The 23,727-nt window shown below is 37.1% G+C and overlaps 1 protein-coding gene across 1 annotated transcript in view; it reads left to right on the forward strand.

Moving 5' to 3' along the window:
- Positions 1-19: 19 nt before the first annotated feature.
- Positions 20-23,727, forward strand: part of twr (signal peptidase complex catalytic subunit SEC11 homolog C twr) — a 41,079-nt gene continuing 17,371 nt past the window's right edge. The window contains exons 1-2 of the mRNA XM_089101715.1: positions 20-197; positions 15,624-15,733. Coding sequence (XP_088957841.1) covers positions 147-197; positions 15,624-15,733 — 161 coding nt within the window. The 5' untranslated portion in view covers positions 20-146. The remainder of the gene's footprint in view (positions 198-15,623; positions 15,734-23,727) is intronic.

Consider the following 23,727-nt stretch of genomic DNA (forward strand, 5'->3'; position numbering starts at 1 on the left):
TTTATCGGAATAGAAAATATTCACCCAAAGCCAGCTCATCCCTGACCTGCTAAAGAGTATTAGGCTAGATCATAAAGAGTATTACTTGCTTTAGACAGAGCGGTTGAACTTAAAGAAAATCAAAAAAGGAAGAAAAATTTTAAGCCATGGATGTAAAGCAAATGTATGAAGATTTCAAGAAAATGAACAAAAGACAGGTAGGCTAAATATTGGATAGACTCCTAAATATCAGCCCTCAAAATCATAGGCTTGTCCAAGCTTGCAAGCTTGCTTTTCCACACTGCGCAGGTTAGGTTAAAATTCTGGTTTAGTTACTTTTTGCTATCCTAGAAATTGGTTAGGTTGGGGAAATGAAACTTACAGTAATTAATCATACATACCCTAGGAAGGTGTTGCCAAGCTTCCATGTAAACACTCTTCTGATTTCTAAGTCTTAGAAATTTGCCTACTTGACAATACCTATTGAAATTTTGACAAAACAACATTTTACCTTAATTTTCAGTTATCACTTTCTGTTTCTCTGGTTTTAGTTTGAAAATGCAATTCTTGTTAGGCCTATTTGAGTAAAATTTTAAGCCATATCATTGGTTTTTTAGAAAACATATTTTAATTTAAGCAGCTTTCACAAGCATATCTAGCTAGAATCTCATGTTTAGACATATGTCTAGCCAGAATTCAATGTCTAGGCAACAACTGTTCACAAGTAAAATTTGTTGCTTAGTTAAAACTACAAATTTAGTTTCAAATTGTCATTTCTAGCCAATCAAGAGAGCTTATGCAGGCAAAACTTTCAAAATTGTAATCCCGATTTTTACTGTCACAAGATAATGGATAAGATAAGCAAGATAATTGCCTTGGTTTAGCACAACCAAATAACCCACTTTTTACCAAACATTCAAGTCAGCACCATACAAGAGGACACTCACAAAAGCTGTCAAAATGTTCAGTCAATACACAAATGTGGCAACACTTCTTCTCCAAGCCTGTTGTCAACAATTGGAATAGCCTTCAAGCTGAAATGGCAACTGCACCCATGGCTGTGTCCTGCAAGTCCAGACTAGACAAGGAATAGAATGACAAGCCATGGAAATATGAGTGGGACTGTCCATCCCACTCAACTACCAACTGATGCCAACTTCATCATAATGAGTGTCTTGCTAGGAGGCTGATACTGCTTTGGGCTTAAATTGCATCTCTCCTGCAGACCTCTCTTATGGTGTGTCACTGGGCCCTGGTACAGTGATAAAATTTTGCCATCATTGACCCAGAGCACAACAGATCCTGTATGGACCTTAATTGCTCTGAAGTGGAAATTAAGGTAATTAAATTTGCTTCACTATTATGTCTGGTGTTGTATATTTTTGTAAAATGAAAAAAATAACAATTAATGAGAAAGCAAAAATTAAATTTCAGTTTAAAAATGCAAAGAGAAATAATGAAAATAGTGGAACTTGACACATTCTGTTTGGCTGTAATCAAAAATCCTAGACATTGAATTCTCAAGTCTAGAATTGAATGTATAGCATGTCTAGCTAAGTGCTGAATTTTACTTTCTGAATGGTTGTTGCCTAGACATTGAATTCTGTCTAGACATGGGACTCTAGCTAGACATGCTTGTGAATGCTGCTTTAGGAAATGTATTTGCAGATCTTTGAAACCTCATAAGTTGAGATTGAGCAAAGTTCTGAAGCTGAAAACAATTTTGTTATACTTCATTTAAGCAAAAGATCTATTTTGCAAGGTTTTAGTTTTATAAATCAAAGTTTTTTAAAGGTCACTGTCCTCAAGAGGGAGAAGGAGTAAAGGTAGCCTATATACTTGAAAATACCTTCCCAGGGCATACTTTATTCTGTAGACCCACCCCTGAAGTTTCATTTTCCTAACCTAACCCCTTTCCAAGATGAGCAAAAGTTGCTAAACTAGAATTTTACCCAGATTAGTTTAGCAATATCAGCTTTCATGCATGGGTGAACAAACCACTGGATGGAACTTTTGGTTCTGTTTTCCCAAACATAGCATTAGAAGGAAACATATTAGGAAAAGAAGATAAATTTGTATTTTTCAATATAGCCTATTTTAGCTAGGATTAGTGACTACATTATTTGATGCCTTTTTACGCTCTTTCATGATTCAATAATTGCTTCTGAGGGAAATCACATTTTGAGCCTTTCAGGTTCTTTTTCAAAGTTCCTGCAAATTTATCTTAAAAATAACATTTTCTGTCAGGGATTGTCCATATGCAGAATTTGGCCATGATATCTCCATTGAAAAATCTGCCATAAGAGGCTGACTCATTTGATCACATATGGATTGGTTTCTATCCTCTGTTGCCAGCGAATGTTGAGAATTCTTCCGAGAGGTCTCAAAAGTAAGAATTCTCCTCTCTTGTTTGTGGTTCAAGTGCCAGGTTTATGCTGCATAAGGCAGAACTGGTATGACATTGCTCTTAAAGAGTCACAATAAAAGTCACTCTTGAAGGTATTTGAAATGGACAACTTGTTCTAACTGTTGGTTTCCACAAGCAGTGCTTGGGGTGAGGCTGATATGGCTGTGCATTTTGTTTTATTTTCATCAAGATATAGTCTTTGTTTGAACATAGACTGGGGAAAAACTTACTTCACTTTTCAGTATATATCATTGCAGCCAGAACTTGGAGGGTTGTCTTGATCTCAAAATGTGATTATGTGATCTCAGAGTTTTATCACATACACTTCAAGTACTTGAAGTGTTTATTACTGCCAGAAAAGTTTAATAATTATAGATATTTCTAATTGCTTTGTTTTATTCAAGGTAGCAATAGCCTCTTCTGATAGATTTATTTCTAGTGCAAAAACACTAATTGCCCAGGTTTAATTTCAAAAGATAGTAACTGTTTTTCTAACATAAGTTAAAACTGTCTTTTTGGGGTTTCTGTAGGGCAGTACAAAATTCCACAGACTCTGACAGTCCATTGGGTTAACTGCCTTCTCAAAATCAATGAATATCACATAGATCAAATTCTGCTTTCTTCCATCATTAGCCATAAAGTATATACCATGTCTGCCCAAGAATGTTTTATACCATGTCTGAATCTCTGTTGCTTTTCACAGAGGTGTCTGTTAGCTGTGAGATGATTATCTGCATTAAAATTTGTGACAGTGATTTGCTGGGTATATAAAGCATGAAGCTTCCCTGCCTGTTGGGTGGGAGGGTTGTACCCTTTTTCTAAGAAGATGCTCACAAGGGTTCTGTGTTTCTAGTCAGATGGTAATTTGGCTGTCACCCAGATTGCTGCAAATAAAGCTGTCCAGAAAGTCAAGCATTTGAGAATAGTTGGTTTTATTATATCTGTGGAAATTCAGTCTTTGCCAGGTGACTTTCTAGTTTTTGAGTTTTTTTGTTGCTGCTATGATTTTTGTGGATCTGTGTTAACATTTAAGGGGAACAAAGTTTTTGCTAGAACCTCTGATGGGTTGTCTGATCATCAGCTTTTTAAAGTTGTTAGCCTAGACTTTGTTCACTGCAGACTGCTTGGCTATCAGGATGCCCATGGAGGCTTTTACTAGTCCATACGTAATAGAAGAATTCTTGCCAATTATTTCATTGATTCAATTTCTTTATTAATCAATAAAATATTTTCACCAAACTATCAAATTAATGACCCATGGTGAGAATAACTTGTGTGGGCTTATACACTCAACAATAGATAAATAATAATATCTTCAGATACTGGAATAAAAAGATTGCTCTTCAACTCTTTGCATGGTAACAAAAAGCCATAAATAAATAAAATAAGGGTGATTTAAATGTAAATATAAATGGTGATTTTATATATGTTCTTGAGTCACCTCTCTTTGCTGCTTCTTCTGCCTGTTCAGCTTTCTGCTCAATCAAATCTCTCTTGTTATTTCTGGCACTCTTTTTCAATGCTTTATATGCAGCTCTATATTTTTTGTTTCTGAAGGTCTGGCATTTGGGACTTGTCTTTAGACAAGTGATGTTTTTACTTTTTTCCTTTTCTCTATGTAGTTCTATGTTTTGTCACACAGCCATTTGTCCTTTTGAGTCTTGTGGTAGCCAATGGTGGCTTTTGCAGCATTGTGAAAGTAGAGCTTTGTGGCTTTCTCAGGTTTGTTTGTTGTCAGCATCATCTGGTAAAGACAGGGCTTCAAATCTGCTCTGCATCTTCAAGGCTTGCTTGAATTCTGTCACCTGCAGTTTCTTTGAGTCAAAGATTGGGTTTGAGGGAGTCTTTTTGGGACTTTTGTGTCTTTATAATTTGAGGCCAACTTTTGCTGCCATCAGGTTGTGTTCTGATCCAATGTCAGCTCCTCTGTAGCCCCTTATATTAAGTAGGCTTGATCTCCACCTTTTGCTCCAGAGACAATGGTCAATCTGATTTTGGGTAAGGCCATTGAGGATGTCCATGAGTATTTGTTTACATCCTGGCAGGCAAATACAATCCCTCCTATTAGAAGGTCATCAACAAGTGGGAAGTCTATCAGTAGTTCCCCATTTTTGTTTTGCTAGCCTAGGCTATGCTCACCAAGGACTTGTGGAGAAAATGATATGTCATTTCCTATTTTTACATTGAAGTCTCCTAGAAAACTTGCTGTGGCATGTCTTTGGCTATGGAGTTGAGTGTTCTGTAGAATTTGTGTTTTGATTCATCAGGAGTGTCAATGGTAGCTGTTTAGCATACTACTGCTGTCAGTTTTGCATGAGCACCCATGAGTTGAACTTTCAGGATTCTAGGTGATATTGGTGTTCACTGTGGTAGAGCTTGAGAGGTTTGATTTGTCAGTAGCAGCAGTTTGTTCTGCTGAGGGCAGTCCCTCAATATCCAGGGTGCTGGTTGCAAGCCCATAGCCCAACCCTCTTCATTTAACAGACTTGGGACTCTGCAGGGCATGATTCCTTTCATGGTTGAGATTTCTTCCTTATGTATCCTCCAGAAGCAATTATTACCTTACCTTAAATCACAGCTTGGAGCAAAATTAAGGATATTCATGTTGAATTATTGAATCATGGAAGAGCATATAAAAGGCATCAAGTGTTGTATTCATATTGTCCTAGCTAAATTATGTTGAAAACTGCAAATTTACTGAAAACAATTCTTACCACATAGTAGGCTATACAGAAAAATTGTAGTTAATACATAGTTAATACATGTAGTTAATGCACAACCAAATAACCCCCTCTTTACCAAACATTCAAGTCAGCACCATACAAGAGGACACTCACATAAGCTGTCAAAACGTTTTGTTAAAACACGAACGCAGCAACACTTCTTCTCCAAGCGTGTTGTCAACGATTGGAATAGCCTTCAAGCTGAGACGGCGACTGCACCTACGGCTGCGTCCTTCAAGTCCAGACTTGACAAGGAATGGAATAACAAGCCATGGAAATATGAGTGGGACTGTCCGTCCCACTCTACTACTGACTGATGCCAACTTTATCATAATGAGTGTCTTGCTAGGAGGCTGATGCCGCTTGTCATACCCAACCATCTCACATACTCGATCCAAAGTTGCTGTTGTGCGGCGGTGTCAGCTCTATACCACTGAGAATGGTCTTTACAGGCCATACCTACCTCGTGGCCACTGCTACTGAGTGGGCTTAAATTGCATCTCTCCAGCAGACCTCTCCTATGGCGTGTCACTGGGCCCTAACACAGTGACGAATTTTTGCCATCATTTGACCCGGAGAACAACAGATCCAGTATGGACCTTAATTTGCTCCGAAGTGCAAATTAAGGTAATTAAGGTAATAGGGCTATTCAGGGTTTTTCTGCAGCAAAGGTTTCATTACTGAGCTACAAATTAGGTAAAGACACCACTTGATGTCCTTTTTTATGCCCTTTCCTGGGAAATTCAGTTTTAAGCCCTTTATTTATGATTAATTAAAAAAACTTTTTCCACAAAGTAAGTTTTTCAAAGAAAAGTGAAGAACTCCATTAAACCAAAAATGAGCAAAAATAAAATCAAATAATCTACCAACCATGAAAGTATCACAAATCAGCATCAATAAATAAATGAAACCCCAAATGAACAGAAATTACAATAAATAAAAACTTTAGTAAATCAAATAATATGAACATTTTGATTACTAAATATCAGTATATGTATATTAAACTGACAATGCACATTCATTTGTATTTTTTTCAGGAAAGTGCAAATTATGTTCAGTAAAGTGGGAGTTAGCATTAACACAGTGCATTTTGATTTAATCTTAAGGCAGCATTTATTTTTTAAACATAATGGGAAAATGGGAGGGTGGGCATAGTAGGGCTGGTACAAAACATAATAAACAAATTCCACTTTTAAATACTAAACACACTGCCATAATACATTACTATATTTCTTTATGAGGAGGCGCTAGGCTTGCTCCCCCTTTTTTTTTTTTTTTTTTTCTCACAATGTTCACTTCACTTTTGAAAAAGGGGGGTGGTGGTATTACTGTAATTCACGGATTAACATTTCACAGGTTAAGCCTCTGGACTGGATTCACAGCGCGACCGGTATGGGTTATGTAGGGGGTATCATGGAGTTCTGTATGGGTCACTTGACTGGTGCTTGGTACAGGTATGGGCCTGTTAAATGTTGGGCTATGAATGCGAGTGAAGAGTTTCAGACGGTTTTCATCTGGTGTTCTAGGGACGGGGGTAGGCATTGTTTCTGATAGACTCAGTGGTGTGGTTGGAGTATCTGTATGGGGAATCTCTTCAGTTGTGGTGGCGTCTGGTGACTGAGGTTGCTGACAGACTATCTTTATGTGGCGCCTGTTCCTTCTGTAGGTTGCTCTGTCATTTGTCTCAACTATGTAGGATCTGGGATTCACATCTGCTCTTTTGACAATGCCCGCCTGCCAGAGTTTGCCGTCGATTTGGGCCTGTACAGGTTGTCCAATTTGTAGGGGTTTCAGTTGCTTTGACTGTCAATCATAGTACTTGCTCTGGCGTGACTGTTGCTTCATTCAATTCTGTTGAAATTGCTTGTGGTGAATGGTCTTTGGTGCAAGTACTTCTTTGGTGCATTGGACTATTGATCTGATATTTCTGCTCATTAGCAATTGTGATGGGGAGGCCAGACCATCAACTGGGGTGATCCTGTACTCTAGCAACACCAGCTCAAAATCATTTCCAGCAATATCGGTTTTACTCAGGATATCTTTGGCCGTCTGTATGGACCTTTCTGCCAATCCGTTTGATTGGGGGAACTGTGGTGAGGATGTGGTCTGAGATATTTCCCAATCCGATATGAATTTTTGGAAGACAGATGAAGTAAATTGTGGGCTGTTGTCGGTAATGAGCATACAAGGAATTCCATAACGAGCAAAGTGATTTTTCAGGTACGGATTTTTTTGGTTAGAATTTGTACTGCTTCCCAATCTATCTAATTCGAAAAATCGACTGTAATAGTCAACTGTAATGAGGAAGTATTCCCCGTTTTTGTAAAAGAGGTCGCAACCGATTTTTTCCCATGGTAAGTCAGGGATGTCATGTGGCCTCAAGGGCTCTTTCTGGTTAGAGTTCTGGAGTCTGGTGCATGCATAGCAGTGTTTGATATGTTCTTCAATATCTTTTGTCATCCTTGGCCAAAAAATGACTGAGCGAGCATGCTGTTTAGTTTTTTTGATACCCAGATGTGATACGTGTATGCAGTTGAGGATATCTTTGCGGGAGTTTTTGGGTATGACCAGGCGATCTCCTTTTAGTATAATTTGGTCTATGACCGTTAGGTCATGCCGGACTTTCCAGAATGGGGTGAGAATTGCTGGGAGGTTTCTTCTGGATGCTGGCCAACCACTTTTGATTGTCTTAGCCAGCTCAACCAATTGAGTGTCAGCTGTTGTCTCTAGTTTGAGCTTTTTAAGTCTGTCATTGCTGATTGGTTGGATTGACATAACAGAATGCACATATGATTCGATCTCTTTTTGCATCCTTCCATCCTCTTCAGGGAGATGCATGCGTGACAGGGCATTAGCGGTTGGAATTTCTTTGCCTGAGTGGAATGTTATGGTGAAGCTGTATGATTGGATTCTCAGTAGCATCCGCTGGATTCTTGGCGACGACTTTGATATTGGGTAGTTCAGGATCACTTGGAGAGGCTTGTGATCCGATATGATTATGAACTTCTGGCCATAGAAGTACTGGTGGTAGTGTATGCAGCCAAAGAGAATAGCGTATAGTTCCTTTTCTATCTGCGAGTAGTTCTGCTTGGTGGTGTTCAACGAGTGTGATGCAAAGGAGATTGACTTCCCATTCTGAATAAGGGTGGTTCCTAGGCCAAACTTCGAAGCGTCAACTTGTAGTTCGATGTTCCCTGCTTTTGGATCAAAAAATGTCAATGAGCTGCAAATGGATTCTTTGATGTTGTTCAATGCCACTATCATGTTGTGGTTCCCACTTGAGCTGTTGCTGTTTTTCTAGGTTACGTCGGGGCTGATTTAGTGATGCTAGATCGGGGATGTACCTTGCTAGGTAGGTCATCATTCCCAGTATGGTCTGTAGTTCATCCCTGGTAGATGGGGCTCTCATTTCTTTCAGTGCACAGACCTTTCATGGGTCTGGGTGGATACCACCTTTTGATATTATGTGTCCAAAGTATGGTATGCTGTCGCACCCAAACACACATTTTTTTAGGTTGAATTTCACAGTCCTTTTGCGTGCTCTGATTAGTGCACTGCGAACATTTGCGTTATGCTCCTCTATGGTTTCCCCAGATATAATGATGTCATCGACTATGACGGAAAAACCTTTAATGCCTTCAAATGCCTCTTCCATACAGCGTTGAAATTCATCCTGCACTGAAATCAACCCAAATGGCATGCGTTTGAACATGTATCGGCAGTATGGAGTGTTAAATGTTGTTAGATGAGATGATTCGTTGTCAAGGACAAGAGACCAATATCCGTGATGGGCGTCCAGCTTGATGAAAAATTTAGCGCTGGAGTGTTTTAGTATTGCTTCGTCAAATGTGGGCATTGGGTGGTGGGGTTTTTTGATGGCCTTGTTCAGGTCCTGTGGGTCAATGCAGACCCGGAGGCTTTTCAACCACAACTGCAGCATTTACCCAATCTGTGGGGTAAGTAACCTTTTTGATGACCCCAAGTGCCTCCATCCTGTCTAGTTCCTTCTTGAACCTGTTTTGGAGAGATATTGGGATGCGTCTGGCTGGTACAGCCTTAGGTTCGGTTCCTTCTTTGAGTGTTATGTGACACTCACCTTTGAGCTGTCCTATACCTTGAAATACGTCTTTGAATTCCTCGATGAATGGGTTTGGTTTTGTCACAGTATCAGCTTAATTAATTTTAGTTTCTTGTTGGTTTCGAAGCCTAGGATTGGGATGGGGGCGTCTTTCACTATGAAGAAGGGCTGTGTCTCAGTGCATCCGTTGGTATATGTGCAGTTAAGGCTGCAAACACCAAGCGTTGGGATCTTCTGTCCTCCAAAATTAGTAAGAATTTGTAGTGTCTTATTGACTTTGGGCCTTGGTTTAAGGGTATTAAAAATGTTTCAGGTATGATGTTGGCCTGTGCACCCGTGTCAATTTTGAAAGTGATACTGATGTGTTCATTGATTAGGAGCTTCACATATGGTTGATCATCCCCTTTGTTCATGTTTATGGTGTCAATGAAGAGCTCATCATTGCTGTCTGGTTGATGCTCATTTGTTTGATGTCGTTGATTTATTACGTTCACCACCTTTTTGCAGCTTTTCAATACCTTTGCAAAATGGTTTGGTTTGTCACAGTTACTGCATATTTTTCCTTTTGCGGGGCATTTGTGGGAAGGTGAATAATCCCCTCCACAGAAATAGCATTGTCTTACATCGTCTGAAAAAATCCACTTCATGCTTTATGCATGTTTCTTGATAAGCTTGGCTGCCACAAGTATCAGGCTGTGACATTGTCCTAAGCTGCACCTGGGTTTCTATATGTGTTCGCACTATGGTAATTGCTTGTGACAGAGTTAGATTGGAACCTGCTTGGAGGAGTTTCTCTCTGACTTTTGCTGAAGAGATGCCACATACAAGTTGGTCTCTTACCATTTCATCCCTCATGGCTGTTGTGGAATATGCACATTCACAAGACAAAAGATTCAGATCAGTTATGTATTGGTTCACTGGTTCACTATCTCGTTGATCATATTTATGAAAGAGATATCTTTGAAACACTGTATTGCACTGAGGGAGGAAATATTCACTGAACTTGTCCATGTACAGTAGAACTTTGTCCTGTTCATCAGCTGTAATTGTAAAGGTATTAAAAATGTCTCGCCCTTTATCTCTAAGCCAGATCAGCTGGGTGGCGCATTGCACTTTTTCTGTCTTTCCGCTAAGGGGTACTTTGAACATCAGTTTTACTTGATTCTTAAATCTTGTCCACGCCTCTTTAAGGTTATCACTTGTCCAATCCATTGTAGGGTATGAGACGTTGGCTTCCCTGTTGTTTTAGAGGATCTGACACCATGTAGAAAGTCTTGATGTTTATTTATTTGAAATAGAAACCCAGGTCACCTAGAACAGAAAGGTAAGAATATTACAGTTGCCCTCCAATCACTTTTGACTATTAAAAAGGGCACTAGCCCTTTCCATTTCCAATAGAATGAGCCCTTTTTGAGTTGTTGTTGTTTAGTTGACGTTTGAGCGAATCAACCGCTTGTATACGTGCGATCCTCTATTAAATCTTGGGTCCTATATGGAGCCATGTCACATTGAATCACACAAATATGTTTGGCACAGGCCACGTCAACACTTAACTATCATGGGTTTGTACTAAGACGTTGTACAGAGTGTTCTTAATTAAAACACTGACACCTTTTTGCACATCACATTCTGCTATGGTCAAGTAACATATCTAAAAAAAAAACACAAAAAAAAAAACAATTAAAATACAAATATTATAGAACATTATGCAAATTACAATTTTTTATGTATTTAGTCAATAATGATATAGGCTTTATATGGGCTCACTTAGAGGACTTAGCATGACTTAGGATTGCTCTCATTGTAAACGAACTGAAATACTTCAAAATTAAACTTCTAAATACATTTCTGTGTGCCTCATATTTCCTACACTTCATTAGGATATGTTAAACATCATGATACTCATTACAAATATCACAGTAAGGAGAGTCAGTTCTGCCACATTTATGCAAAACTGAACGGGTTTTGGCATGACCTGTCCTTAATCTGAAAATAGTAGCAGCAACAAATCTAATATCATGTACTAGTCCATCAGGTGGTGGTGGCCTATAATCATAAAGCTCTAAAATTGGGTTTATACAATTTCTAATGTACTCATTTCTCTCCCTATCACATAATACATTATAAATACATGTTTTATATTCACTTTGTGTGGGTTTTACAAATACACTCTGGCCATTTAAAATACCCCACTTAGCCATATTATCAGCAGATTCATTTCCAGCAAATCCAACAGGTGCTGGGACCCATACCAGAAGTATATTATTCCCCGTTAATTCTAATGACCTAACAATTTTACGAACACTTTAAACTATTTTACGACAAGGGTCATGTTTATCCATCGGCTAGGCTACTTGAGGGATAATGCAGATTCAGAACAAATTATCCATCTCTGCGCGTGTCCATCTGACTTTATAAAATCTAATGTTTTATACAATGCTATCATCTCAATTGAAAAAATAGATAGGCTACTTGGTAACTTGAAACTATATGAAATTGACATACTGGGAATCACTACTGCGCAACCAGCACCCTCTTCTGACTTAGATCCATCAGTAAAAATTTGTATATGCCCCCAGGGCATGAATTACAACCCTTGCCCTGAGGGCTGTGAGGGGGTTGTCATCCTCAAAGACCTAACTTCAAGAACTTTCAACTACATAAAACAAAATACCTATCTCAAAATTTTGATTGGATGTGTTCAGGGAAATGGTGGGCGTGAGAGTGGTCTTAGTTGCTTTCCAATTACTTTCAACTATTAAAAGGCACTAGCCCTTTCAACAAAAATCTTATATACCCCCAGGGCATACCTTACAACACTAGTCCTGAGGACTGGGATTTTTTTCCAACATATACCAATTCAAGAACTTTTCACCACGTTAGAGAAAATTGTTATTTAATAATTGTTATTGAACATCTTTGGTGAATAAGTGGGTTAGGGAGGGGAGCTAGTTTCCCTCCAATCGCTTTTGACTGTTGAAAAGGGCACTAGCTCTTTCAATTTCCAATCAAATGAGCCCTTTTTGAAGTTTCTACAACAGTGCTTTCTATAAAAACCTTATATGCCCCATGGTATAACTTACAACCCTTGCCCTGAGGGCTGTGAGAGGGTTGTCATCCTCAAAGACATAAACGTTGAACAAAATAGTTTTCTCAAAATTTTGATTGGTTGTGTTTGGGGAAATGGTGGGCGTGAGAGGGGGGTTACTTGCCCTCCAATCACTTTTGACTACTAAAAAGGGTACTAGCCATTTCAATTTCCAATTGAATGATTCCTTTTTGTGTTTTTATGACAATTCTTTCTATAAGAAAAAACTTCTATGCTCCCAGGGCATAACTTACAACCCTTACCCTGAGGGCTTTGGGGGGAATTTCATCCTCAAAAACATAATTTCTGGACTTTTTAACTATGTCAAACAAAATGTCTGTCTCAAAATTTTGATTGGATATGTTTGGGAAAATGGTGGGTGTGAGAGGGGTGTTAGTTATCCCCCAATCACTTTTGACTATTAAAAAGGGCACAAGCCCTTCTAATTTCGAATCGAATGAGCCCTTTTTGAAGTTTTTACTACAATCTCTATTTATAAAAACCTTATATGCCCCCAGGGCATAACTTACAACCCTTGCCCCAAGGGCTCTGAGGGGGTTCATTCATCCTCAAAGATCTAATTTCTAAAACTTTTAACTACATTGGACAAAATGGCTATCTAAAAATTTTGATAGGATTTTTTTGGGGAAAAGGTGGGCGTGAGGGGGGAAAAAGCTTTCAATAAAGACCTTATATGCCCCCAGGGCATAACTTATCACCCTTACCCTGAGGGCTGTGGGGGGCATTTCATCCTCAAAGATATAATTTCTGGACCTTTCAACTACTTTGAACAAAATGGCTATCTCAAAATTTTGATTGAATGTGTTTGGGAAAATGGTGGGCGTGGAAGGGGTGTTAGTTGCCTTCCAATCACTTTCAACAATTAAAAATGTCACTAGCCCTTTGAATTTCCAATCGAATAAGCCCTTTTTGAAGTTTCTGCAAAAATGCTTTACATAAAAACCTTATATGCCCCCAGGGCATAACTTACAACCCTTGCCCTGAGGGCTTGGGGGGGGGGGGTTGTCATCCTGAAAGACCTAATTTTCAGAACTTTCACCTACATTGAACAAAATGGCTATCTTAAAATTTTGACTGGATGTGCTTGGGGAAAAGATGGACATTCGCGGGTGGTTAGTTGCCCTCCAATCACTTTTGACTATTAAAAACGACACTAGCCCTTTGAATTTCCAATCGAATGAGTCTTTTTTGAGGTTTCTGTGACAACACTTTCTATAAAAAACCTTATATGCCTCCAGGGCATAACTTACAACCCTTGCCCTGAGGGCTGTGGGAGAATGTCCTCCTCAAAAACATAATTTCTATCTGGAATTCAACTACACTGTTTTAAAATGGCTATCTCAAAATTTTGATTGGATGTGTTTGGGGAAATGGTGGGCCTGGAAGGGGCGTTAGTTGCCTTCCAATCACTTTCGACTATTAAAAAGGGCACAAGCCACTCCAATTTCGAATCGAATGAGTCCTTTTCGAAGTTTCTACGACAGCTCCTTTGATACAAAGTGACCTGGTATACAGGAAAAAAATATACATGTACCAACATTGTTCTTTACTTAGGCAGCGCGATTGCGCTGTCTATGATACCTTCAAAATGCTCAAAAATAATACCCTTTTCTCCTATTTTTAGCTATAGAATAGGGTCAAAAACAAAAATTCTTACTTCATAATATGCAGAATGATTGTAGCTAAGACATCCTGACTGCAGCTCCACTATATGCTCCCCCCCCCCTAATGTTCTTGATTTTGTCACAGTTCATTGAGTTTATGGGTTCACAGGTTAAAACAAGTTTGATGCATGGCAAAATGCAGCCTTTAATAGGACAAAACAGCTTTGATGTTGTTGATAAAAAAATAGTGAGCAATTAGGTGGTTCAGGACCAGTTATTGAAATTGATAAGACTAAAATTGATAAATTGAAGTAGGCTACAATTGAGCAAGACTTACTGAACAATGGTGGATTTTGGGGGTTATAGAAAGAGAATCTTGTTGCTTTTTTGTTGTTACTATATTGGAACACTCAAAATTACATTTGTTCTGGCACTACTGTAATGTTAAATTGTTAGAGGAAGTATTGAGTATAATTATATATTCAATTTTATAATATAAAATATAAATATTTTATAATATATAATCAATTTTATTGAATAAAATTGAACTATTTTTATGATATTTTTTTATGACTTTGAAATGCGAATTTGGCCCTTCTAGGCTTGTGATAGTAATTTGTTTGAAATAAATATATTATCCTATACTCAAGGATATAGACATCATACAGTGAAATATTCAATAAATGTTGTGAATCTGGACACCACTGCTCACGCTCATGATCTATGAGGGTAAATTTATAAAGGTAGGCCTATTTAAAGATATGGTAGAATAGATGTCTATATGGCAGGATATTTGTTTTACTGGAAACAAAAACAAATCAAATAAAACAACACAGTTTCACCAAAAAAAAAAAAAAAAAAGTTTTTTCAACTGAAAGTAAGGAGAAACATTAATAATTAAAACGAACAGAAATTATTTCGTTTATGAAAGGGGCCGCCCCCTCCTCAACACCTCGCTCTTTACGCTAAGTTTTTTATGACTTTAAAAAGTAGAGTTGTTACAAAGAGTCAAACTTTATCGTAAAGAGCGAGGTGTCAAGGAGCGGGCAGCTCCCCTCATATATAGACTAATTTCTGTTCGTTTTAAATATTAATGTCGCTCCTTACTTCGATTGACAAAAATTGTTTTTTTAATAGGCTAAAAAATTTTCCCTGCTGGAACAGTATGCAACTATGACCTAGATTGGTGGTTCTCAAATTTATTTAGATACTGTACCCCTTTTTACCCACAAAACATTTTAGGTACCCCTAATCAGTTACCAATACTAAGTCAACTATGGCTAAAATATAAATAAATTGCCAGTCTAGAGTTAAAGGGTTGTTTTATTTTTTGTTGGGCTTCCGCGTGCCCCCTAAAAAATTTTGTGTACCTCCAAGGGGTAAGCGTACCACAGCTTGAGAATCACTGACCTAGATCATTAAACATTACAAAAAATGAGAGATGTTGATAATATTACTCATTTAAAAGCTGTGTTATCTTTCTTGTTTTTATAAAGAAAAACGACAATTGGCATATTTTGTCTTGTTAGGAATTACGTCTGAAATTCTAAATAGCTTTTAAATGCTCCTTTTTTACTCTTCTCCCTAAAGGTAAGAGCTTTGAAAATACAGTCATAGATCCTTCAACATCAGTAGGAATCCTGGAAAACTAAATTTTTTGTGAAAGAAAGAAAACAAGAACACAATATAAAAGAGGTGATTTAAATTTTGCATCCATTTACAGGTATACTATCAAATATTAAGTTTCGGGATGATAGTTTCGTCTGCTTTAATGATCTGGAAAGGATTGATGGTAGTGACAGGCAGTGAAAGCCCAATTGTTGTAGTTTTAAGGTAAGTGATTTAGACAGTAGAAACTGTGCATAGCTATTCTATGAGGTTGGTGTAAAAATGCTGACTGGTCTTGTTGGTGGTCCCCAGAGTTGTTCCTAGGGTTGGTGGTGACGGGGAAAAATCGATTACAGTGCCCCCTCCCTTAATTGCAGTGCCAAATATAAGCAAAAAAAAGCCAAATCAAAGTGGAAGATTTGATCAAACTGGGCAATCCCCCAGCTATGGTGCCTGGGACAGCTGACCCGGTTGCCCCCCTCCTCCTAGGAATGGCTATGTTGGTCCGTAATCACTAACACCTGTTTTCATATGCTATTTGAAGCTTGTTAATGGCTGGAAACAACTGCAAGTAATCCATAAAATTTCTATGGATATATTAAATTTCATATGCAAATTTTAACTTTTATGGATGTACATGTTTGTATAAAACTTGTATAAATATATGAGAATTTATGCTTAAAAGAACATGTATATTTGACAAAACTTCTAAAAAACAAAACTGATCTTTAACAAAAGGAAATAATGTACTTACTTTTTTTTTAGAAATTTCAATTTTGGTTTCAAAATAATTACCTTCTTGTTAAAAAGTGGTGGCTAAGATGAATATCTGTGAAAATAGCTTTGCAAACGCATTCAAAATGAGGGATTGAGGGGATGTTCTCAAACCCCCATCTTTGCTCCTTGCCAATTCTTTAGCATTGAAAGGCTAAATTAAGATTTAGCTTATAATGCAGCTGAAATCTTTGGGAGTCCTTTTCTTTAGACCAACCCTTCAGGAGAAGTAGTCTTGAAGCCAAACTTATGTTTACAAAGCAAAGCTTCTGAAGCTACAATTACTTGAGTAACTACATTCATGCTTGCACACAGTGGTTCAACACTCTCATTTATATCCCTTTCCCTGAGCAAATATCCCCTCCTCCCTGAATTTTTGATGATGCTCCTACTTTTGGTTAGTTAAAGTTATATTTACATTTCATATTAAAGTGAGATACTGAGGTAATTTTGCTTTCTTGATTTAAGCTTAGCGATAACTCTGCACTAGAAACTTGTAATGGCGTGATAGTATGGGTGATGACTGTGATTTTGACTGTAGAGTCAACTAACGGATCAACATTTTAGCTTTGGTGCTAATAGATTTTTAGATAGGAAGGTTTTCACAAACCTCAGGCAATTGGCAAGAATGAATTGAAGGAAAAAATTGAACCTTACATGCTTAAAGCTTAATCAGAACTAAAATCGTAATTTGAAAAAGTGAGCAATCTCAGGTACAAACATAGGTAGGATGAGGGGGGGGGGAGAGCTCAGTATCTTCCCAAATATCGATTTGTTTTCAACAATTTTCTATTATTTTTTTATGCCATTTGCCTGTACTTCTACTGTTTTGGCAATTTTCATTGTCATCATTGGTGCTGCTTAAAATAAACAAAGATTTGAAAAGCCAATTTATGTAAATATATATGCGTCACTTTTGTGCAACGTCAGTAATCATTTTTTTTTTTTTTTTTTTTTTTTTTTTTTTTTTTTTTTTTTTAGCAGATTACAGTGTCAGACACAAAATTGATCCAACCATTAATACCATTATGATACAGCTCCAAGATATTTTTGATGGTCCAGTTGCACACATAGAGATCACAGTAACAGTTCAGCAGCTTATAAAAAGTCTGACCCATATACCTAGCTGCAGATGATAAGATGCACTTAAAATGTCACAGGTCTGCATCACATCATCGATGCATAGGTCAACACAAGAATTTTAACAGGCTGCACAATAATATATGACTTCATGTCACAGGATCAAATCAATAGAATGCATTAGCTTCATACGTTGTTCCAATAAATTTATAATACTGGGACATGTTATGGTTGATTTATACGGATAGGAAAAAGAAATCACTTATAAAAAAGAAAAAAAACGCATACTCACACAAGCAACAGTCTTGTTTCTGATTCTTCTGGTCCCTGTTGAATATCATGTCTGGATAATTGAATTGAAGCTTCATTTCACATATTCAGATATAAAAAGGAATGTATTGAAAAACTGTTGTTTTAAGGATGTTTGATTGCGACCTGTCATAATATTATTTGAGGTGAAAGTCTATTATTGATATTTAGCCAAAAATGGCTATTACTATATGAACTTTGCATGTTTGCTGACTATTTCACCAGTTCCAATTTAGGAGTCTGGATTGTCATGTCCAAGGTCAACCTTTGCCTATCAAATTTTAGACCTTTAGTAATAGGTTAGCAAATTTTTCCTACTCTTCCTGCGTGTATCCCAGTTCCTTAAAAATCAAGCAATAAACATAAAGCCTTAGCTCTTCAATAGTATCGTATAGAGCTTGAATAATATAGATTCAATGGCCTTGTAGGTTTTCTTACCCATGGACAATTTTATACATTTCTTCGTCTAACAATTATAAAGTCGGGCGTGGTTTTCAAAAAAATGACGCCAGTTTTTGTGTTTGTTTTGACAGTGTTTATTGGGTATTAATTGTAGGAACATTAGTCAAGTTTTTTATGCTTTTCTACTTAAGAACTAGAACTAAAAGAAGGTAGGGGGGGGGGGGGTAGTTTTCCTCCAATCAGTTTTGACTCTTAAAAAGAGCACTAGAACTTTCAATTTCCAATCGAATGAGCTTCTTTGGAAGTTCCGACAACTTCTTCTATACGAAGTGCCTAAAAAGACTAAAACTAGGTAAAAAAAAAACTATAACTTTCGATCACGATTTAATTTTAGGCAGAATTTGAATGTTCAATCATTTTTTTTTATCAGCGGTAGTATTGTTTATCATTTTTTTTAGATCAGATATTTCTTTAGAAACGGAAACTGTTTTTACTATTTTAAGTTCACAGACCTGAGGCTGTGCAGCTTAAGTGCAGCTTTCAGTTTTGCCTTGAACTGTGACAGACCTCTTGGCTGTTTTCTATTTACAATTTTCAATTTTTATTTTAACAAACTATAAAATTTGAGGATTTTTAAGTTGCATAAGGCTTCATTTTGTGGATGAAGTGATTTTGGCTATCTATCTCCAGTCAAACGAACAGTAGAATCTATATTGGGAAAAAAATATATAAGTCCTAAGCTCTTTAATAGTATAGAGACAGTTCACACTGTAATGAGACTGTGTGGGTCGGATTTCCCTTCTATGATAGGGACGGGAACAGAGCTTTTGGAAGAGTGAACAACCATAACATCACAACAACTCTAGTCCGTCCTTTTTGGTGCAAATGTAATATTTATTTAAATATATTCATCACATTTACTTTAAAATTTCAAAATGAAATTATTTCTTTGTTTAGATGTAAAATCTTTTTATTCGAGAATTTTACAAAACTAACATAAATTCAAATCGGGAATTGCATCAGCATCCTTCCATAATGTCGCTTAAAATAAGGGGGGAGGGATAAGGTAAAAGAATGTCTCGTTATTTATAGGATATCATTTAAAGGTGTATATAGCAATATAGTGAATAACCATTTGAATAAAATTACTGCTATGGTAAAGGTAACTGCAATATTTTAAGTTGCTGGATTTTTAAGTTTGGGCCTTTGTGGGGTTTAACACTGATTTTAAAACGGTGGACTTGTCGGCTCAAACTGATAAAGGATAATCTTCTTACACCTGAAGGGTAATCTTTTAAAGAACTTTCATGTTTAGTTTCATTTTATGGCATTCTCATCCCCCCCACCTCATGCCTCTTCTGAATTTTTTTTTTCAACTGTCATTGAGAACTAACTGTTGGCAAGGAATGAGTGCAAACAAAATTATGTGAACTAATAAGATCAGCAAATTTAGTGTTTAGCTTAAGGCTATATCCAGGGACAAGGGGTGGAATGCCCTTAGACTGAAAGCAAATATAAAAATCTGTTGATTAGAGTCTACTAGGTGGCCTATATAACACAGCAACTAACAACTTCTTATTACTCATTACTAATTCCAATAAAAAAATTTCCATCTTACCTTCATTGCAAATTACTAAATCATTCCTCATCTTAAAACTCAAATTCATCTTTACCAAAAACCCATAGGCCACCACGATTTATTGTAGCCTGATACATTACTTCTAGCTGGTAACCTGGAAAAAAATAAGCCGAGAGAGACCAATCCTTACTCAAGAATGTTTCACAAATATCAATTATATCAAATTCACTATGCGAACATAATTTGCACTTTACTGAAAAAATATAAATGTTTTTATTTTTATAACTTTAATAAATCAAATAATATTAACATTTTGATTACTAAATATCAGTATATGTATATTAAACGGACAATGCACATTCATTTGAATTTTTTTCAGTAAAGTGCCAATTATGTTCTTGCCTTGGGAAGGCATAGGGGGTTTCGAGCCCTACTTATGTTATTTTCTGCTCGTTTTGAATTTGACTCGGTTGTTTATTGTAATTCCTATTTGTTTTGGGTTTCATTTATTTATCCATGCAGATTTGTGGTAGTTTCACGCTTGTTAGATTATTTGATTTAATTTTTGCTCATTTTTTGTTTAATGAAGTTCTTTACTTTTCATTGAAAAACTTATTTTGCGGAAACATTTTTTTAATTAATTTCTGTTCGTTTTATATTGGCATAGTCTTTTCAGGGAAAAAGAAAATAATACTTTTAAAACTTTTTGTTTTTTTAAGACTTTATAGTTTGGCCTGCTCTTTGTTTGCTGGAGAAAAATTCTAAGCAATTTTTAACAACATACACTCTTTTAAAAACCTGGACGCAAATAGTAGTGTTTAATTTAGTTTCATACCTGCTCTAGTTGACCTGAAATAGAAAATTTGATACCAAAAAATCTGTTTACTTTCTTTGATAGCTTCAATACACTTAACATAATACCCTCAGTTGATCTTGGGATAGGCCTACTACTGAGATGCCTTATTGGAAACTGGCATTAACACAGTGCATTTTGATTTAATTTTAAGGCAACATTTAGTTTTTAAACATAATGGGCAAATGGGAGGGGGGGGGTGGGAGGGGGTATTAGTTGCCCTCCAATCACTTTCGACTATTGAAAAGGGCATTAGCCCTTTTTTTTTAGCCCTGGTCTAGAAAAAATAATAATACTTTGTACCCACATCGATCTTTACTATAAATATGTCAAGCCTTCCAATCATTTTTGACTATTAAAAGGGCACTAGGCCTTTCCATTTTATAGCGAATGAGTCATTTTTGATTTATCTACGACAACGCTTTATGTAAACACATTCTATGCCCCAGGGCATAAATTACAACCCTTGACCTAATTTCCAGAACTTTCAACTACGTTAAACAAAATAGCTATCTCAAAATTGTGATTGGATGTGTTTGGGGAAATGGTAGGCTTGAAAGGGACGTTAGTTGCTCTCCTATGACTTTCAACTATTAAAAAAGGCATTAACCCTTTCAATTTCCAATCGAATGAGCCCTTTTGAAGTTTCTACAATAACTCTTTCTATAAGAAGCTAACATGCCCAGGATGTAACTTACAACCTTGCCCTGAGGGTTGTGGGGTGTTATCTTCAAGCACATAGTTTCCGGACCTTTTAATTGCGCTCGACAAAATGGCTATCTCGAAATGTCGTTTACACGTGTTCTGTGAAATCGTCGACGTGAGAGGGGGGGGTTAGTTGCCCTCCAATGACTTTCGACTATTAAAATAGACATTAGCCCTTTCAATTTCCAATCGATTGAGCCCTTTTTGAAGTTTCTACGACAATGCTTTCTATAAAAACCTTATATGCCCCAGGATATAACTTACAACCCTTGCCTTGAGGGCTGTGAGGGGTTGTCATCCTAAAAGACATTATTTTTTGGACGTTTCAACTACATTGAACAAAATGACTATCACAAAATTTGATTGGATGTGTTTGGGGAAATAGTGGGCGTGAGAGGGGGGTTACTTGCCCTCCAATCACTTTCGACTATTAAAAAGGACACTAGCAGTTTCCATTTCCAATCGAATGATTCCTTTTGAAGTGTCTACGACAACGCTTTCTTTAAAAAAAAAACCTTATATGCCCCCAGGGCATAACATACAACCCTTGCCCTGAGGACTGTGGGGGGATTTTCATCCTGAAAAACATAATTTCTGGACTTTTTAACTACGTCGAACAATATGGCTATCTCAAAATTTTGATTGTATGTGTTTGGTGAAATGGTGGATGTGAGAGGAGTGTTAGTTATCCTCCAATCATTTTTGACAACTAAGAAGGGCACAAGCCCGTCTACTTTCCAATCGAATTAGCTGTTTTTGAAGTTTCTTCAATATCGTTTTCTATAAAAACCTTATATACCCCAAGGGCATAACTTACAACCCTTGCCCCGAGGGCTTTAAGGGGGTTATTATCCTCAAAGACTTAATTTCTAAAACTTTTAACTACGTTGAACAAAATTGCTTTCTAAAAATTTTGATTGGATCTGTTCGGGGAAAAGGTGGGCGTGAGAGGAGGGTTAGTTGCCCTCCAATCACTTTCGACTTTTAAAAAGGGCACTAGCCTTTTGAATTTCCAATCGAATGAGCCCTTTTTTAAGTTTTTACGACAAAGCTTTCTATAAAAACTTTAATGCCCCCAGGGCATAACTTACAACCCTTGCCCTGAGGGCTGTGGGGGACTGTCCTCTTCAAAGACATGATTTCCATCTGGAAAACAACTACTATTACTACTAACAACAACTCACCGCAGCACCAAGCCGCCTGAGGCCAACACAGCTACGCATGCTCCTCCTCCATCCCAATCTATTCAAAGCCTTCCTTTTCACACCCGCTCACGAAGTTTCCATTTCCTTTAAATCTTTCTTCATGACTTCCTCCCACCCCAGACGGGGATGACATGCTTTCTGTTTAGCCCTAGACGGTTGGCCGAAAAGAACAATCTTCGGCAATCTGTCATCGTTCATCTGCACAACGTGCCCTAGCCACCTCAACCTTTCTTTCATTATAGCCCTAGAAAGCGGTATTGAACCACATTTTTCGTATAGCCTTTTGTTTGAAATACGGTCAGTCTGCCGGGTACCCAGAACAATCCTTAAGCAATTTCTATGAAAAACATCTAGCAAATCTTAATCCGTTTTTCGGAGTGCCCACGCTTCAGAACAATACTTGACCACTGTTAGTACTATAGCTTCCAATATCGTTATCTTGGTTTGCAGACTTATCTTCCTCTTCTTCCAAACCTGTTTTAACTGTGAAAAAACACCTTGGGCCTCGACCCTTCTACTTTTAACATTTTCAGTGCACCCATCGTGTTGACTAATAATACTACCAAGGTATAATAGCGAAGGAAAACAACTATAATGCTACCGAGGAAAACAACTACGCTCAACAAAATAGCTATCTCAAAATTTTGATTGGATGTGTTTGGGGAAATGGTGGGCGTTCAAGGGGTATTAGTTATCTTCCAATCACTTTCGACTATTAAAAAGGGCACTAGCCATTCTAATTTCCAATCGATTGAACTCTTTTCCAAGTTTTACGACAACTCCTTCGATACGAAGTGCCCTAGTCTAAAGAAAAAAAAAATAATACATTTTGCCAACATCATAATTCAAATAAGTTAAACAGCCAGTTTCAACAATTTACTCCGTAACAACACAATTCATTCAATCCAGCAAACTAGGTCAGATCACCAAGATTGTGAAAATATAATTTGATTATTTGAGATGTTCTCACGTTGAAAACTAGGTAAAATATTGTTTAACCATTTCTCTTTTATGATAAGTTTTTTATCGTGGGATTTAGTTTTTTTCTGGGCTTTATTTTGATCACACTTGTGCAGAATGTTCCAGGATCCATCATGATTATCTTCATAATCTCTATTACAAGGTTTTACATAAAAGGAAAATTTTGTTTTTTGAAATATGAGTGGCCCTAGGCCTCAAAATTCCTTTGATCAAATCTTGTTTAACCGTTTCTCTTTTGTGATTAGTGGGATTTGGTCTATTTAGGTGTGGCTCTATTTTGATCACACTTGTGCTGATTGTTAGGGTCCATTATGATTATCTTCTTAGTCTC

This window comes from Artemia sp. Qi Xiang Cuo, chromosome 15, assembly GCF_049724085.1.
Source record: "Artemia sp. Qi Xiang Cuo chromosome 15, ASM4972408v1, whole genome shotgun sequence".
NCBI lineage: Eukaryota > Metazoa > Arthropoda > Branchiopoda > Anostraca > Artemiidae > Artemia > Artemia sp. Qi Xiang Cuo.